This window comes from Montipora foliosa, chromosome 8 (genome assembly GCF_036669935.1).
Source record: "Montipora foliosa isolate CH-2021 chromosome 8, ASM3666993v2, whole genome shotgun sequence".
Lineage (NCBI taxonomy): Eukaryota > Metazoa > Cnidaria > Anthozoa > Scleractinia > Acroporidae > Montipora > Montipora foliosa.
This window is the reverse complement of record NC_090876.1, coordinates 3,140,566-3,156,992: the sequence shown is the minus strand read 5'-3', so window position 1 is coordinate 3,156,992 and position 16,427 is coordinate 3,140,566. Positions and strand designations below refer to the sequence as shown.

The 16,427-nt window shown below is 36.9% G+C and overlaps 3 protein-coding genes across 4 annotated transcripts in view; 1 reads left to right on the top strand and 2 right to left on the bottom strand.

The window, feature by feature from the left end:
* LOC138012799 (transmembrane ascorbate-dependent reductase CYB561-like) overlaps positions 1–1,679 on the bottom strand; it is a 5,878-nt gene extending 4,199 nt beyond the window's left edge. Inside the window, exon 1 of the mRNA XM_068859688.1 lies at positions 1,321–1,679. Within this exon, the coding sequence (XP_068715789.1) occupies positions 1,321–1,534 (214 nt within the window). The 5' untranslated portion in view covers positions 1,535–1,679. The remainder of the gene's footprint in view (positions 1–1,320) is intronic.
* Positions 1,680–2,339: 660 nt separating this feature from the next.
* Positions 2,340–6,515, top strand: LOC137968932 (transmembrane protein 98-like). The gene is made up of 7 exons (XM_068815399.1): positions 2,340–2,598; positions 3,260–3,347; positions 3,908–3,948; positions 4,354–4,503; positions 4,716–4,775; positions 4,882–4,921; positions 5,501–6,515. Exons 1-7 carry the CDS (start codon positions 2,456–2,458, stop codon positions 5,705–5,707), a joined length of 729 nt encoding a protein of 242 aa, XP_068671500.1. The 5' UTR covers positions 2,340–2,455; the 3' UTR covers positions 5,708–6,515.
* LOC137968931 (glyoxal reductase-like) lies at positions 5,776–16,419 on the bottom strand. 2 transcript variants are annotated; one of them, XM_068815397.1, is made up of 8 exons: positions 16,209–16,419; positions 14,188–14,277; positions 13,373–13,480; positions 11,636–11,824; positions 11,041–11,132; positions 9,802–9,900; positions 7,791–7,884; positions 5,776–6,878 (listed from the first exon to the last, which is right to left on the bottom strand). In XM_068815397.1, the coding sequence occupies exons 1-8, from the start codon at positions 16,258–16,260 to the stop codon at positions 6,733–6,735; spliced, it is 870 nt and encodes a 289-aa protein (XP_068671498.1). In that variant the 5' UTR covers positions 16,261–16,419; the 3' UTR covers positions 5,776–6,732. The 2 variants fall into 2 exon arrangements, with proteins under 2 accessions (XP_068671498.1, XP_068671499.1); XM_068815398.1 differs by lacking the exon at positions 9,802–9,900 and having other exon boundaries at positions 16,209–16,407.
* Positions 16,420–16,427: the final 8 nt, after the last annotated feature.

The window sequence follows — 16,427 nt, the reverse complement described above, 5'->3', positions numbered from 1 at the left end:
AATCAAATTTACCTCTTAGCATGGGAGAGAAATCAGAATAATTAGAGACACCCTGGGAATGAGTTCAACTGACTCCCTAATATAAAGAATATACACCACTGCATGTGACAAATAATTTACTGCTCCCTAATACAGGTAGACTTGCTCTCTTTTGTTTATCTAGAAAGGGGCATAGCGTAACAAACACATAAAATCCTAAAGCAGTTTTTGCTGTAGAGTAATAGTTATATTATTGAAAACAATATTTGATTTAGTTTATGACTAAACATTGGTTAGGCTAACCCACCAGCCTGATACCAGTTTTGGTGCCCGATATTATTAATTAAATCCTGAAGGATGTGGCCACTTTGGTGACATAGATGGGTTGCTTCTTTTAACGGGTCGGGGAGATGAAAAAAAGTGTGCAAAGTTTACAGATGACTAGCAGGCTTCTCAATGTCTTTTTTTTGGGGGGGTTTTTAACTGGGCTTAGGTCTGGAAATAAGGACCCAGGTCGAAATGCTGGTAATTGAAAATCGTGTTGTTTCTTATACTCCTCTATGTCTAAAAGTAGTTATTGAGCCGTTTCCAAGTGATTTTAAGGGGGGTCTTTGTTTTCTAGGACTTTGGTCTTTGGCAAAGGAGCTCCTTTGTCTTTGGCCTTCGTTTTCTAGGGTCTTCATTTTCTAGACACCCCCACATGCTGACACTGCACACAATGGGGAGAGTTGAAAATGCTGACCCCCATGTTCGCAGACGACCCAATGATACAGATCCATGGGTTACCCCAACAACAACCCACCAGACCATCCTTCTTTTCTCCATGATAAAGTTATGAACACTACACACACAAGAAAAACACATTCTTCATTTATGATCATCCTCAAAGTTCTTCAGCCCAACCTCCCTTGTGTTGGAAACGGTTACAGATCCCCTCAGTGTTTTATGGCCACTTTGCATAAATCTTCATTGATCTAGAAAGATGCTTTTTGAATTAATGAATCTTACCTTCACTGTACAAAAGACCATACTGATAACCATAAACAATGGATGGTAGTTGAGTTGTGAAAATGAACAATCCAAAAAGAACAAAAATCAAATTTCTTTGCAGGTGGTGTTGCATAACTTACTTGATCAAATTAAAGAAGATGCTTTTTGAATTAATGAATCTTACCTTCACTGTACAAAAAGACCATACTGATAACCATAAACAATGGATGGTAGTTGAGTTGTGAAAATGAACAATCCAAAAAAAACAAAAATCAAATTTCTTTGCAGGTGGTGTTGCATAACTTACTTGATCAAATTAAAGAAGATGCTTTTTGAATTAATGAATCTTACCTTCACTGTACAAAAAGACCATACTGATAACCATACACAAGGGATGGTAGTTGAATTCCTTGTCTGAGCCATCCCATGCAAACCCGCCCAGATACTTTCCCATCCAAACGCCTGTCAAAACCATCGCCAAAATTCCTAGGACTTGAATGGAAGCAACCGACACAATAAACACGAAAGGCGAACCCATTGATTCGCGATCATGAATAGGAGCCATTGCCGAGAACTGTTCTTCTCTGCCGAGAACTTAAATGCAATTTACTTTTTACTCGCACGACGAAAATCGCCGAAAAAAGACAGACTGCTTGCGGCCAGCTGTTGGGGTGAGTACTTCGCGTCCAACTGACAAGTACATTTTTTTCCCTTGTGGGGAGGGCTAATTATCAAACTTTTCAACAGTACATCTCGTCTGGAGCGCTGCGCACTTACCAAAAATGGCGGATATCTTTTACTTCTATGTGTTAAAATGAGATGAAAAAACGTATTTTTGCATGTAATTCAGCTTTCAAAGAGTTTATTTTAAGCCAGAAGTATTTCTTTCCCCTCCGCCACCCAGTAATTGTTGTGGTAAATCCCCTAAAAATCTCCCGAATAGTTCCGAAGACACTTGTCCAATCATAAACCGGAGAACGGAAAATAACAATTATTCCATGAGCCCGAGATTGAGCCCGAGTTGGATTAACCTGCGATCAGGCGAAGATTATGCCCTCTCCCTATTATCCCTTTATGTCACTCACGGGAAGAGGGCATGAAGTGATAAAATAACCAACGAGCGCGTAGCGCGAGTTGGTTATAATCACTTCATATCCAACAAGGGCGAATGGAATAATTGTTTTAGTAAATTCTCAAACCGGGTTTTGCCGCCGATTTTTATTTCCACAATTTTACAAAGCGTCCGGAAAGAGTATCTTGGCGCACTATTTTCCATATGACGTAAAACTTCGACTATTGGCTCCTAAATAGTCGGAGTTTTTTAGCCAATCAAAAAGCTAGAAATGCAATAGTCGGAGCTGAAAATTTTCTAATTCCGAATAGTTTCCGTGTTAGGAAAAGGCCTTAAGTACATGTACTACAGTGTCAGTTGTGCGATATTTGTTTTCTTGTTTCGTGAATTTGGAGACAGTTTAATTTAATAGCAATGGCACAACTCGTTATTGCCCTCGGTTTACTAGGGACCCTTGTGATAGCTTCACTCCTAACTTTGTTCTTAATCTTTTGTGCGAAACACAAGTGTGGTAAATTGCGCTTGACGTCCGGACAAGCCAGGAGACGACAGTACCAGTATGCACGATATCATGATTTATTTTCATTGTTTTATACTATTTGTCAATGCGGAGACCATTTGAACAGCCAATTTAGATCGGAAGCGTAAAAGGTGACAGCTTTCGACACATATCCTAGGCGAAAATGATGCAGAGCCACTAATACCAAATTTATAGCTGTAGACGACGTAAGTCATAGCGTGACTGATTTATTTTTTTGAGGGGAGGTGGTAGTTAACAGACGCTGCAGAAACATCTTAATGATCGTGATGAAATAAGTAACAATGCCAAATTTTGAGGCCACTGACACTTGTGTGAGAGCTGGATAGCAAAGCTTGCCATCTAGCAGCTGTTTTCCGTATAAATCTCTGTAAATTTTTTAAGCGTTAAAATCACCGTAAAAACTCACACAAAAATGTCAGTGGCCTCAAAATTGACCTTCTTACTGATTTCATCACGTTTTTTCTATCTCTTGCATCTATTTTGTACCAAGACCATTTTTTATGATTGACTAGGTCATGAAAAGGGCCTATTTATTTCTTACCAAGGTGGAGATGTTGCCATTTTTTTATAAATTTACAAAATAAAAAAACATCGACATATGTACCACTTTTGAGTTTTGCCAGAGTTCCGCAAATTACCTTAGAAAGAATTAATATTTTTCTTATATTCATTTTTAGAAAGCAAGATACAGAACTTGTCAAAGCGTCATGGAATTTATCCCACAATGAATCAGGCCTGGCTGGATTTTCACCAGAAGATAATCTGGTGAATAATAATAATAATAATAATAATAATAATAATAATAATAATAACTATAATGTGACTATGTTATCGAAGCTAGAAGGTCTAACATTGTAATCATCGATAAGGAAGACAAGAACTGCTTCATTGTTGACAATGCTATCCCCAGAGATATTTCAAGAATCAGTGAAAAAGAGGGTTAAAATTTCAAAACAAAATGTACAACTTTAACCCATTCACCCCCAGGGGTTCCCCATCCATGGACGAGCAAAATCGTCTGGCGTTAGAGTAAAATACAAAGTGTGGCCGGTTCAGGCTTGCTTTGGAGTCAAAGGCTTAATGAATTTTTGAAAAACAAACATGGTGGCTGAATTCCTTTCACTTGGTTGAGAACAGAAATGACTTGCAGGAAGTTCAAAACCAACTGCACCTCTTATGGCAAACCACTGACCTTGAAACTCTCAGAAAATGTCTGGTGCGGAGTGTCCTTATTCTATTTGAATTTTCCTAGTTTTAAATAAATAAAGCCAGCATTATTAGGATGAGTCAACAGTATTAATTTTGATTTTTTTGTATTTTATTAGCCTGATATGTTTCTGGACCCTGACTGGAATGGTGATGCTGAGTAAGTCACAATAAATTCATTTCAACTCCTGCCAAATATTTTAATTTCATGTGTGCTTTCATGCATCTGCAGAAGGGTATTTTGTCCTTTTTTATGCTATTTCCACAGGCCTACAGTTTTGTTGCATGATGTTTTGGTCTCTGTGCCTATGTAACCTGTGTGTAGCATGAAAATTAATTTGTTCTGCAAAGTAACTTTGTCATGTTTTAAAATTACCCTCCCCTTTTTTTCTTTGGTATCATCATGTGAAGCTCAGTACTTCACTACTTTTGCTGCAAAATGATGAGATGACAAGATGCAATGTTTAAGATACTTGTTCTGAATCCAAACCCTCTGCTTGGAATGATGAAATGTCACTTTGATTGTCCTAATATCAAGATGACTGAATTGGCTTGAATTTTGCAGGAGCTTGATATCACACTGCATTGAGTTTTTAAAGGCATGTCATATGCTGACAGGAAGTCTTGTTGCCTACACCAAGGAGAATGCATGCATCATCAATTCCCCAAGGGACATGGACAATATTGTGGCTGCTGCAAAGCACATCCAGCCAAGGTAAAAAAAAAATACGAAAGCCTCCCAAGTTATTCCAACAAGTGCCTTGGGAGTACTTTTTAAAATCGGTAATTATTTCAATAGCAATTTTGAACAAAACGAGGTGTCGCACATCTTTTAATATTATTTGGTCAGCCTTTTAAAGAAATGCAGTAAAGGATTACCATGTCAGTAAGTGGCAATAATATTAATAATATTTAATAATATTTTAGGGTTGATGAACTTGTTGCAGCAATGTACACTCCATCCGACTCCAAACAAGTCGAAGAGAAGTACTTAAGATTGTTTATTTCTTGGGTCATCTTGTTATTAGCCTCAAACGGACAGTTTGAAGAATTGGATACTGAATCAGATTATTATTTTCTTAACCTTCTCCAGGTCATCAGCCCTTTATAAGTCAGTCTGCCATTTACTTCAGGTGATTCAAGTATTCTCCTTTATATTCTCTATCCTCTTCAAAAAGTCAAAGAACTTTCTTTATTGACTTGGCTATTTTATGAAGAAAAGAAAAGAACTGAGTGTTTTGTTATCCCTTCCCATCTAATGGTCACTCTTTGCAATATTACATGTATTATTTTTCTCTTCCTAACACAACAATTTTACTCATCAATTGGGCCTGGTTGAGTGTTCAAAGGGTTAACAACACTGTCCACTCAATAGCTTTGTTCCCTTTAATCCTAATTCCCTCCTAAGATTGGCAAAGATTGACACTTACAGATTATTAAAGTATTAAAGTATTTTGAAACAGATTTCCCTTAATTAGGGAAACATGTTCCTTTTTTTTTTTTGCACTAAAAATAAAAATGTCTAAAACCTCTAGGTTTTGCATGTGTGAATGTGATGAATATAATAATTATGTACAACACCATCCCTCATATTGCACCAATCATTTTAAATCCTTTTGTCAAAGGGTTTAGTTGTTTTTCCGCATGGTAACTAAGTTGACTTGAAATTGGGTCATTGTATTCATTGTCTAATTTGTAACATCATGGCATAGGTGGTCCAAGGTGTATCCAAGAGACCTGACCTTCTCAGTTGGGGAGGTGAAATCATTGCATCGATAGAGAAGCACATGGACGCTATGCAGTCAGGCTGTCAATCAATTTGTTCATCCTGCTTATCCATTCAGAGCTCTGGAAGCTCAGAATCAAGTACTCACCAACAGTCTGTGGGGGTTGTTCCAAACCAAGCATACATGTATTGATACCCACGTACATGTAGTACCAATGTCAAGTTGAACATGGAATAACAAGGTCAACTTTTTGTTTTGTAAAAAAAAAAATCAAGAAAATAAATCCATATCGCACATAATAATATTATAGAAGTACACAATAAGTAAAATAATATAACTAAATGAGGCCTGAACATTGTGAGAAATTACCTGTAAATACTGGTCATGTAACACTTTCAAGTGGTATACATACGGTGGAATATCCCATGATTCACTTGAATTTTCTTGGTATGCACAAAAGCCTTTAGGCAATTATACAGTGGCCAGCAAGGCACGATGAGAAAGTTGGGTAGGATACCGTTTAATTGCACTAATCAATGGGAAGATTCGGTGGAATGCTGACGATTCAAATTATATACAACAGCTTTCCTGCATTCTGGTTGACTGTATTTTCTATGGCTTGGCATAAATGCTTTTACAAAAGAAGCACAAATCCTATGCATTAGACAAACCAAGAAAATTTTAATTGAATTAAGTATCAGGTCTTTTCTTTGCCTGAAATTGCATTTTTTCCTTTTCAGAACTGATTTGAAATAATTAAAAGATATATTTTTTAAAGTTAAAAATAAAACAATATTATTTTTAGCCCCAGTTAAATTATATTGTAAAGGAAGTCCTCTTTGTTAAGGAAATAAGACCAGATTGTGTAACAATCAGAAGTTCTATATAGACGCCTTTTAAAAAACACAAAAGACATTTTTGTAAATTGAAAATTATAGTTACCGGTAAATGTTTTTAGTTTTCAAAGTAAAAGCACTAGATGAAAACTGCATCACAAATATGTCTCCTGGAAAGTTTGCTATACCCTTTTCACCCCTGCCTTTTATCAGAATCCTCTATTCAGAACTATCAGGGAACCCCAGGTGTATAGGGGGGTGATTTAAATCTAAAATAAAATTACTGCAAGTCTAAGGGGGAAGGGAATGTGTGTTCGTCTTCTTATCCTTGGTTTAAAACACTCAGCAGTACTCATTATCCTTTTTTTTGGATTTTTTATTTCACTTCACCCCTGTTGGATCCCAGCAAAAATGGGTGTCTGTGTTCATTTTGTCCAACGTCTCCATGTCATCTACAGAGAGTTCAAATTCTGTAACACTGATGTTGTCTTGAATGTGCTGAGCTCTAACAGACTTTGGAATGATACCTGTTGAATGACATTGCTCAAATGAGGCAGTATTCTTTCACATGCCTTTTAAGGGTCTTCCCATCATCTACTAAAGGCAATAATCATCTAGTAGTAACCCACCAAGGGCAAGGGACAGGGTCGGAATAGACCAAGACCGGGCTTATTACAATGTGATTATACCAGTTACAGCTGCCTTGGAAGTAGAGGAGAGCTTCCTGGCAGGTAAGAGACTGAATTGTACAACTTAATGGGTTAAAGTCTGTGTATGAGCCAAGTGGCCCATTAGGCTAGAGCTTTTCCCGATTTCTGTAGCATGAAGCGACTTCAGGAGTATTTCTACTCCCCCCTGGATGGGATGCTAGTCCATCACAGGGTTATTCCCAGCATTAACTTCGCTGGTATATTATACACCTGGGTGGAGAGAGGCACCGTGAGAGTGCCTATAGTGAAATCAATATAGGAACAAATTGATAAAAATGGATAATATCCATTTTATGAAAAAGATCAAATGCATATGAACCTCTAAAACTACTTTACCATCTTGAAATGCATAACTAACACTTACTATTAAAATCGACAAATTTTATCAGTGTTAACCTATTCCAAAACTGATCAATTTACATGACCAATACACAGTTGGCAGAACAAATGAGCATTTCAAACTTTCCTTGTGGAAATGGAGTGTGGCATATATACGCTGTGGAGTGCCCAAGTTTGTAGGTGGCAGATGGAACAAGTTATGGTCAAGGCTGATAGAAAAGGAAGCAAACAATATTGCCTACAGAGTTCTTTGTTTAGTAAGACAGAAGGTGGCTTTAGTTTTCCATGTTTATCACATTAAAGAACCAGTAATATTATTGTTTAAGAAAAGAGACCCCATCCTTAAAAAGAAACCCATTTACAGTTTGACCTTATATCTACTATACTCACCCACGCCATGTTGAAGAGCCCATTTCAGTAGTACTTGAGCTGTTGACTTGTTATATTGTGCAGCTATGCTTCTGACAGCTTCCTCATCTAACAGCTTTAGTTCAATAATATTATAATATCAATAATAATAATATTATTATTATTCTCATAATTTTAATAGTTAAAACTATGATTCAAATGAATGTCAATATTATTACTTGTCAAATGAAAGGATCATGCAAAATACTATTGATGGCTGAAGCTAGGTATTTTTAGCTGTTGGACTTGGAATTAGGTGCAGTGTTGCTTTGTTTAAACCTTCACCACTTGAAGATTTTACTCTGGCTTACGCCAGACATTTTTACTTGCCAATTGGGGCACTTTTGATGTGAATGGGTTAATTAAATTATGTTCAAATACAAAAGTATCATTAGACAGCCTTTGTCTTCAATTATTGCAAGCCAGAAACAGCAGAGGACAGAATTCTAATCATTCCCATTATTCGTCAGTAATTATTACTGGATGGTTGGCTCGCGTGTATGACTGAACCGCATGGCTTAATTAACATTTAACAAATAGATTCCATGTTGCCGTGCGTCTGTTCAGTAATAGATCCCAGATGACATCAAAATGTGGTAAGAACAAAAAAGTGGCACACGAGGCGATAGCCGAGTGTGTCACTGATGTTCCTACCACATAATTTTTGACGTCTTCTGTGATCTATTACTGAACAGACGCACGGCAACATGGAATCTATTTGTTGCATATAATAAAGAATTAAACTTTATTCGCATAAAAGCTGATGGTGACGTCAATCGTGCGTCTGTCCTCTAATAGATCATAGGCAAGAACCAATCAAAATCCGTGAATAACTTGGGTTATTATATAAAGCCAAAGAGGCTGTCAGCAGTCACTTTTATTTTTATCAAGTATTAAGCTGTCACAACAGATGGCATGAAGGCAAACAGGCGAGAGGCAAATATGTGCCAATCATTATTCCCAGAATGAAGATCCTCCCTAAAAGTTATGACAGCAGTCCAACATTTCAAGCATTTTAAATATTTTCAATACATTGTGACAGACTCAACAAAAAGCTCCCCAAAATTTAATTTAAAATCAGAATTAGCAAGGCACCAGGGGCTTTTGGAAGTCAGCATTGCATCGATTCAGTATTATTGACCCAAATCTTTTCAATTATTATAATTAAAGCTTTCTCTTTGTAAGTTAATGGATTTTGGATGTGTCCCCTATAATAATTATTTCTTCAGCATTTCTTTGAAGAGATCACCCAGCCTTTAATTAATGGAACCCATTCTTTCACTTTCAAATAAATAAATAAACTTGAGTGGCTATACAAAATCACTGGTAAATTGAGAACGAATAATGACCGATTATGGCGCTTGAAGGAATTTGCAGGAATCCACGTGCTTGCAGGAATTTTCACGAAGCTAAGCAGGGCTGCAGGAATCCTACAATAATAAGACAATTAAATAATGTAGCTTCATTTTTGTTGAATGATCATTTACAGGTTGCTTTTTCCAGTTTATTAGCCAAAGCTACTATTAATTAAGCCTGATTTAACTTAATTGACAACAGCAAAAGGACAAGTATCCGACATTTCACAAATATTCAGGCCAACAAATTGACCGACTATCGACTGAGTGGCTTCATAGCTCAGTTGATATTGAGCACTGCAGTGGCATCACAGAGGTCATGGGTTCGAATCCTGGGCTGTTAAAGTCACCTGAATTCTTCAGGTTTCTATAAAGAGACAATTGCTTCAATTGTCTAGTTAGTTCGATCATTTCTCCAATTCGATCACCTCTAAACCGCACTTCACAGACATTTGTCAACCAAAGACAAACTTTCCTCGCTTTCTGCCATTGTTCAGAAAACTGCTTTCAGTTTTTACCGTTTTCGCGGTACGTCGGATAATAATTATTCTAATTTATAATTATTTTATTGACCATACTGAACAAAGCATAACAGCTTATACAGTACTAAGGATGAAAGACTTTTAGGTTTAACATACCCTTCCTTGGCCCAGAGAGGTGTAAGCCTGGAGCCAGATCCCTTTACTTTTGCAGTATTCATACAATTTTTTTTGGTAAAGCTTTGGGTGAAATTCTACCTAGAGTCAAAAGGCAAACTGTACTGTTTTATGCAGTAACAATAGGTTGTGGGAGGCACGGTGGCCTCATGGTTAGTGCACTCGACTCCGGATCGAGTGGTCCGGGTTTGGGGCCTGGCCGGGGACATTGTGTTGCGTTCTTGGGAAAGACACTTTACTCTCACGGTGCCTCTCTCCACCCAGGTGTACATGTATAAATGGGTACCGGCGTAATGCTGGGGGTAACCCTGCGATGGACTAGCATCAGGGGGGAGCATAAATACTCCTAGTCGCTTCATGCTACGGAAACCGGAGATAAGTGCCGGCCTGATGGGCCTTCTGGCTCGTAAGCAGTGAATTTTTTTTTTAATAGGTATGATGAACTTGCAACAGCATTTAACTAATGGTAACTACTATTGGGTGAAAGATGTGACATGCACAATGGTTTGGGCATTGAATTTGTTTGCATTTTAAGGATTTACACGCAATTGCATTTTTTTCTGTCATTGTTTCCTTCCAGTGGTTCCTTTCTACCAATCGGCCCGTAATCTCATCCCTTGACTACTATGGTGTAAAAACTACCAGTACTGAAAGTCCCTGTGACGCTTATAGTGTCTGGAATGTAGTACTTCAAACGCGTCTTAGAGGTTCTTTGATTTTTGGCCGAGCCAATTGGGTCCTGGTAACTATTGACATCAAAGAAGTCAAGAATGAAATTCCATTCTGAATCGTCAGAACATTCACAGTATCTGAAGGATAACTATCACTCCGACACTTCTAGATAAAGACTTAACAAAAAGCTCTAGATTATCAACAAGACTTCTATTCTTACACTTTTGCACATTTCTTTCTGTTCAAGAGATAGATATTTAAAAAAAAAAATTAAAAAAACAGGGAAAAAATAAGCGTCATAGGGACTTTAAGAATAGTTTTCATGCATAGATAAAATCCCATACAATCTGTAGACTATGAGATTTCAATGTTTTCCCACCATTCCAGATATGAAAACTGGAAATTACTGACTGTCATCTTTGACTGTGTGGGATGGTGACATCGATCTAAGGTTCTCTCTTTAATGGGTAACTGTTATCAGATGTCAGTTTATCTAGAATTATACACTAAATTTGAACCAAACAAAATAGAGAAAAAAAAGTTCACTACCTGTAGAACAGCTGGCACGACCGTCGCAAATTGAAGAAGTTCGTCTAGATGATCAATAGTGTAGTTTGACACACCAATGGACCTCAACAAACCTGTTGAAGACATAAAATAACAGTGCTTTCACATGAAACAGTTACCGTTGAATATCTATTGGAAATAAACAATGGAATATGTTTGTAACAAGTAATCTTGACCTATGTTCAAAATTACTCATTAAATGCACTGCTGGTTTGTATAATAATTTCAATCATATTAAAAGTAGAACTAAAATTACCATCACAAAAACGTCACACTTATACTGACTCGTTATGAAGAGGAGACAGACATGAACTCGGAAATGGCCTAATTTAAGCAATATATTTACTGTGCCATAATAATCATTATATTAATTTGATTTGCATAATAATATTATGGGCCTTGACCAATGTTAGGATTGTAACTTAAGTTTTATCCCAAAAAAAGGGTGTTCTTATCATTATGGTATTATTGAACAAAGTGTGCATAAAATATAGGCAAATTGAGGACCAAACAATTTTTTTCTCTCTGTTAATCAGCTGTACACAATTATATATAATAGCCCTTTAATTCTCACTACCTCCTTTATATAGCTTTTCTAAGGCCTGCCAGCTTTTTCTTCTAAGTTCGGCATTCTTGGGATCCTCCCTTTTGAGTTTCTGAACACCCGGCCAGTGAATAAGATACAAATCCAAATATTCGCAATCAAGAGATTCTAAGGACTTCATGCATGCTTTCTCTGCACTGTCAAAACCATGATCTCTCGGAGCTAATTACGGATAAAACAAAAAAATCCAAATGAGAATGAACAAACGGCATCTAAGATTTTTGGGAAGCGACAATACATGGCATGGGTCACTGATTGTGCTTATCTTCCAGTAAATAAATGAACTTCATTTACCCTCAGATCAGTGTAAGTGACTAGTTAGGCCTACAGCAAATTACAACTTAAGCTCATCTAAAGACGAGGTGAAGTTGGGAGAATTTGAGACAGTTATGCAAACCTGAGACACAGTTGAAAGTTTGCAAAACTGTTGAGAATTCTCCCAACTCCTCCTCATGTTTAGATGTAAACACGGAAAAAGTCCTCTATTACTTTTATAAAATATTTCTCAAAAATAATTTGACAAATAAAGGAAAAGGTTGGTTTTTTTAACTTAATTATTCTTGATTGAAACAGATTTTCTTGATACACGCTCATATTTCCTACCAGCCAATCAAAATGCACATCTGACAACACATAACAAATAAAAATTCGTGTAATTTCACAGCCATGTTTATATACTCCCATCTAAACACAGCAATTGACCAATGAGAGTTTGCGCGTACTATCTAGGCTCAGTCTCCAGGCGTGGGTGTCTTCAGCCGTGGGGAGGCACACCAAGACACCCATGGCTGGAGACTGAGACTACGTACTATCCTAATATTATTATTTTATAAAATAATGCTAATAGGTCAGCAACAAACAATAAACATTCAAATACATGTACCAAAAGTTTCAACATTTAAAGTTGCAAAGGGCAGCTGGTTTGAGTAGTCTAGTAACCAAAGGGCAGGTACAAAAGTCGGACCGTATCAACTCAGATCAGGCACCTTGGATCTCGGTGAAAAACGGTTTTGTAAGCCAAAACTATTCGATGTTTGCGCCGATTTCACTAAGGTTAGCTTAAAGGTTAGGGCTATGGAGATTAATCTCGAGGCCTTATAATTTTTTTTACGTTGATCTGAGGTGAGTGATCCAAGTTGATCCGGTCTGACTCTTGCACCTGCCTGTAACCAACTGTATTAACAAGGGGCTTTAAACAGCCCCTTTCTCTAGAAGTGTCTTAGGGCAAACGATGCCAAACACCACATTCCAAAAGCCAAATAATTCAATGATCAAGTCTTGACAACTTCATATTGTTACAATATTGTTGAATGAGTTAAACTAGAACCATGTACTAGTCAGGAAAGCTATGTTCACTTGAAGATTAATCTTTTGTCAGACTATTTTGCATTTTATCTTGTAGCACATAAAAATAATAATATGAAAATTATTTTATCTTATAATTCCAATACGTTTACTATTGTCATTATTATTATTGATACAAATTTTATTTATTTATTACTATTAAGTACTATGATAATGAATTAGTCTGACTGTATATATTCAACCAGGTCATAATACAACGTAGTCAAAACTCAACCCATATGTTCTTTTTTCTTATATCCAGTCTCCAAACTCATGCTCTCTTAACGAACTGCACCTACTATGAAATGTATTTTAATAATCATAATCTACTCCAGTTTATTGATAATTAAACATGCATTCACTCACACAGTTTACTTGTTATGAAAATGTCTTTTCTTGACAACCCATACTTAGGTAAAAGCTCCTTCAGGGATCTCCCAATATCTGCTTCATTTCCATAGACAGAAGCAGTGTCTGCATATCAAATAAAAAATTAATCTCATATCAAATACCAAACCTATCTATCATTCTGTGGGGTGTGGGGGTCAATTTAATTTAAGGCAATTAATTGTTTACTAATATAGATTCACAATCTTTATCTTCTTTTTCATTGCCAAGGATGATTGGAGGAAGATATGCAGTAGTAGGTGGTCTAATAATTTGTACAGTAGTTGGCAGTCTTTGTAAAGGTGAGAAGCCTAGACCGTCACTCAGACTCCACCTAGACAACACTTTCATATGGTCTTCCTTGGCATTATTGGTTTTGTTGGTTGCAATCTCTCTACAAGGCCACTCAACCTTTAATCTTTAATATAATAACATTGGGCCTTAAAAACATAATAAAAGCTTTGATTTTGCTCCAGATGTCAGAATCAGCATGGGCTGTTATTTCTGCATGGGTAAAATCATGACAAGTCAGGGACCAGACATGTTCCTTGCAAAACAAATAATTATTTTTGTCATTTTTAGAGAGGATTTTAACAAACTTGAGATTATCAAAGCTACACCATTGCATCACACTTCTTTTTTTCTTGAGCTGGTCAAGTCTACGTCTAAGTCTATTAGTCTTATAATGACATTGAAGTGATTGCATGTGCCATGAAGAACTCACATTCAGAATAGATCATATTGATGTCCTAGCTCCCACTTCTTTAAAATACTCAAAATTATAGTCATCTTACCTATAAGTCGGTAGCCAAACTGTAATGCATGGTCAATAGTTCGGTGTATGACATCATCTTCTGGCACTGATCTCATCTGAAATGTTCCAACTGAAAATAAAGAAAAAACAATTGGCAAGAACTTACACAAGGCTTTTACAACATAAAACTTAACTGAAGAGAGAGTGACCCAAAAAATTATATTGAGTATTCTTAACAAACAAAATGCATAAATTGAACTGCTGATATGAAATCAAGTGAAGCTATGATCCCAACGCAGCTATGAAATTCATGCAATTCAATATATGAGTCATTTCACATATCATTTCATTCATTGAATCATTCATCACAGGAACATTAATTTTGAACCTACAAATTACCAGCTCCCAACATCAGTGGCTTCAAGTTCAGTTGGTTTAGAGGGTCGCACGGGCATGATCATGAGGTCATGGGTTCAAAGTTACCCCACTGAAGTCCTCAAATTTTCAGACCTCTCTACACAATAATTATTGCTAAAATTGTGTTCCTATTAAACTGTGATCATAGGGTTATTAACATCACAAAGCGGTCCCCAATTCCTGCTCCTCGAGTAAGGATAAACTGCTCCATTTACTTTGAGTTTCAGGCGATCTCAATGGCTTGGTCTTCTAGGGGGTCTCAAAAACAACAAGACATTCCTTTTCTCCGTTCTGCTTCTCCTACCCCTCTATCTTACCCCACCCCTCTTACCTTCCAGGTAGCCTCCCTCCATGAATTAACCCAATATACCCACCCACTCTACAACACTTCTCACCACATGTGGTGAATCTGGCAGCGACAAAATGGCAGTCACACCAATGCAATATCATAAAATAATGAAATTGATTTCTTTTGAGAAATAGAGGGATTGAAAAGACTTACAAATAAATAATATTATTGTTATATGGAAGACATTGATTTTTAAAACATGGCCAAACATTTCTTGAAAAAAAAAAAAACAGAGAAGCAACTAATGGCCTTCCAGGAAACAAGAATCGATCTGAGCCAAAACAATTAACAAAATGGGAACATCAGATGATAACTCAAAAGAAATGGGCTTACAGCAATGGCAAACTCTTCACAGGAAACAACAAGAAAGTGGTTCCAAAATGGGAACTGTTTCAAATCTCATTAAAAAAAAAACCCCATAAAAAAATTGAACTACAACACAGACACCTGAAAATTTCAGGTGGCTCCGAATCCATTTGGAGTCCCGAAATAGGTGGTTTATAGGTGTCTGTAAGAGTCACAGTATTAATTGTTTTAAATCAATAGCCCATGACTGGAGGCGAACAACAGCCCTATATTTCTACATGTATCACAGCATTTTCAATTTTTGGATTGAATTTCCCACGAAAGAGAGTCCCGCAGGAGCCTGATGACCAATCCTAAGAAACTAACTTGACGTCATAGCGTCACCGAACCGGAACTTTCTCTGGTTCTTGTGTAATAGGTGGTCTAAAAATAGATCCGTCTTTAAAATTGCTGTGACATTTTTGGCTTAGCATGGGAGTTTTTTCGCTCCTTTGCATGGGCTCTTGTTTGTTACACTATCCAGATAAGTAGGAAGATCACTTTTCTCTTTCGTCTCGTCTGAACATTTTTCTGCTTGTAAAACAAATTGAATTTACAAAATGAGCGGTGGTCCACAGGGATATAGTCCATTCACTCTTACTTGTTTAGATAAAAGACCTGAGGCTAGGGCCCGGTTGTTCAAAAGCCGATTAACGCTAATCCCTGAAATCAACCAAGGAGTTTATTTCTCTTCTCCCAAATGCTGCTGAACGCTGATATTTGGCAAATTAACTTTAATAAGATATAAAGAAGAAGTCAATCTTGAAAAACAAATATAAGCAAAAGAAACTTTCACCAAAAAGTTGACAACATGAAACAAAAGTTTACGCTAATCCTGGATTAAGTTAATCGGCTTTCGAACAACCGGGCCCTGTACTTGTGACAAATTCTTCACATTGCCAGAGAATGGGTTAATAATTAATCGATGAACATTTGTTGATAAAACTTACGCCCAATGGCTGGAATCTGTACACCGTTATTTAGACCACAAGCCGGTAACATGCTCCAGTTTCTTTTTTTGTTTCTTTTTTTTTTCACATCTTCTTTGAACAGTAATTAATTATCATCCAGTGTGTCATCCAGTGTTCGGTGGTCACAATATTCGTCCAAGCGCTCTCTCCAGAAAACATATGCGCCTTGTCTGAATGAGTCTTCAACTATAAACTGCT

What these genes read in the sequence shown, in the direction of transcription:
- LOC137968932 (XM_068815399.1), top strand. Translation starts at nt 2,456, where the DNA reads ATGGCACAACTCGTTATTGCCCTCGGTTTACTAGGGACCCTTGTGATA. An exon ending in TTTCACCAGAAGATAATCTG is followed by an intron (nt 3,348 to 3,907) that starts GTGAATAATAAT and finishes GTATTTTATTAG; the next exon opens with CCTGATATGTTTCTGGACCC. An exon ending in GCAAAGCACATCCAGCCAAG is followed by an intron (nt 4,504 to 4,715) that starts GTAAAAAAAAAA and finishes ATAATATTTTAG; the next exon opens with GGTTGATGAACTTGTTGCAG.
- LOC137968931 (XM_068815397.1), bottom strand. Translation starts at nt 16,260, where the DNA reads ATGTTACCGGCTTGTGGTCTAAATAACGGTGTACAGATTCCAGCCATT. An exon ending in ACAGATTCCAGCCATTGGGC is followed by an intron (nt 14,278 to 16,208) that starts GTAAGTTTTATC and finishes CTTTATTTTCAG; the next exon opens with TTGGAACATTTCAGATGAGA. An exon ending in CCTCTCTGGGCCAAGGAAGG is followed by an intron (nt 7,885 to 9,801) that starts GTATGTTAAACC and finishes ATTGAACTAAAG; the next exon opens with CTGTTAGATGAGGAAGCTGT.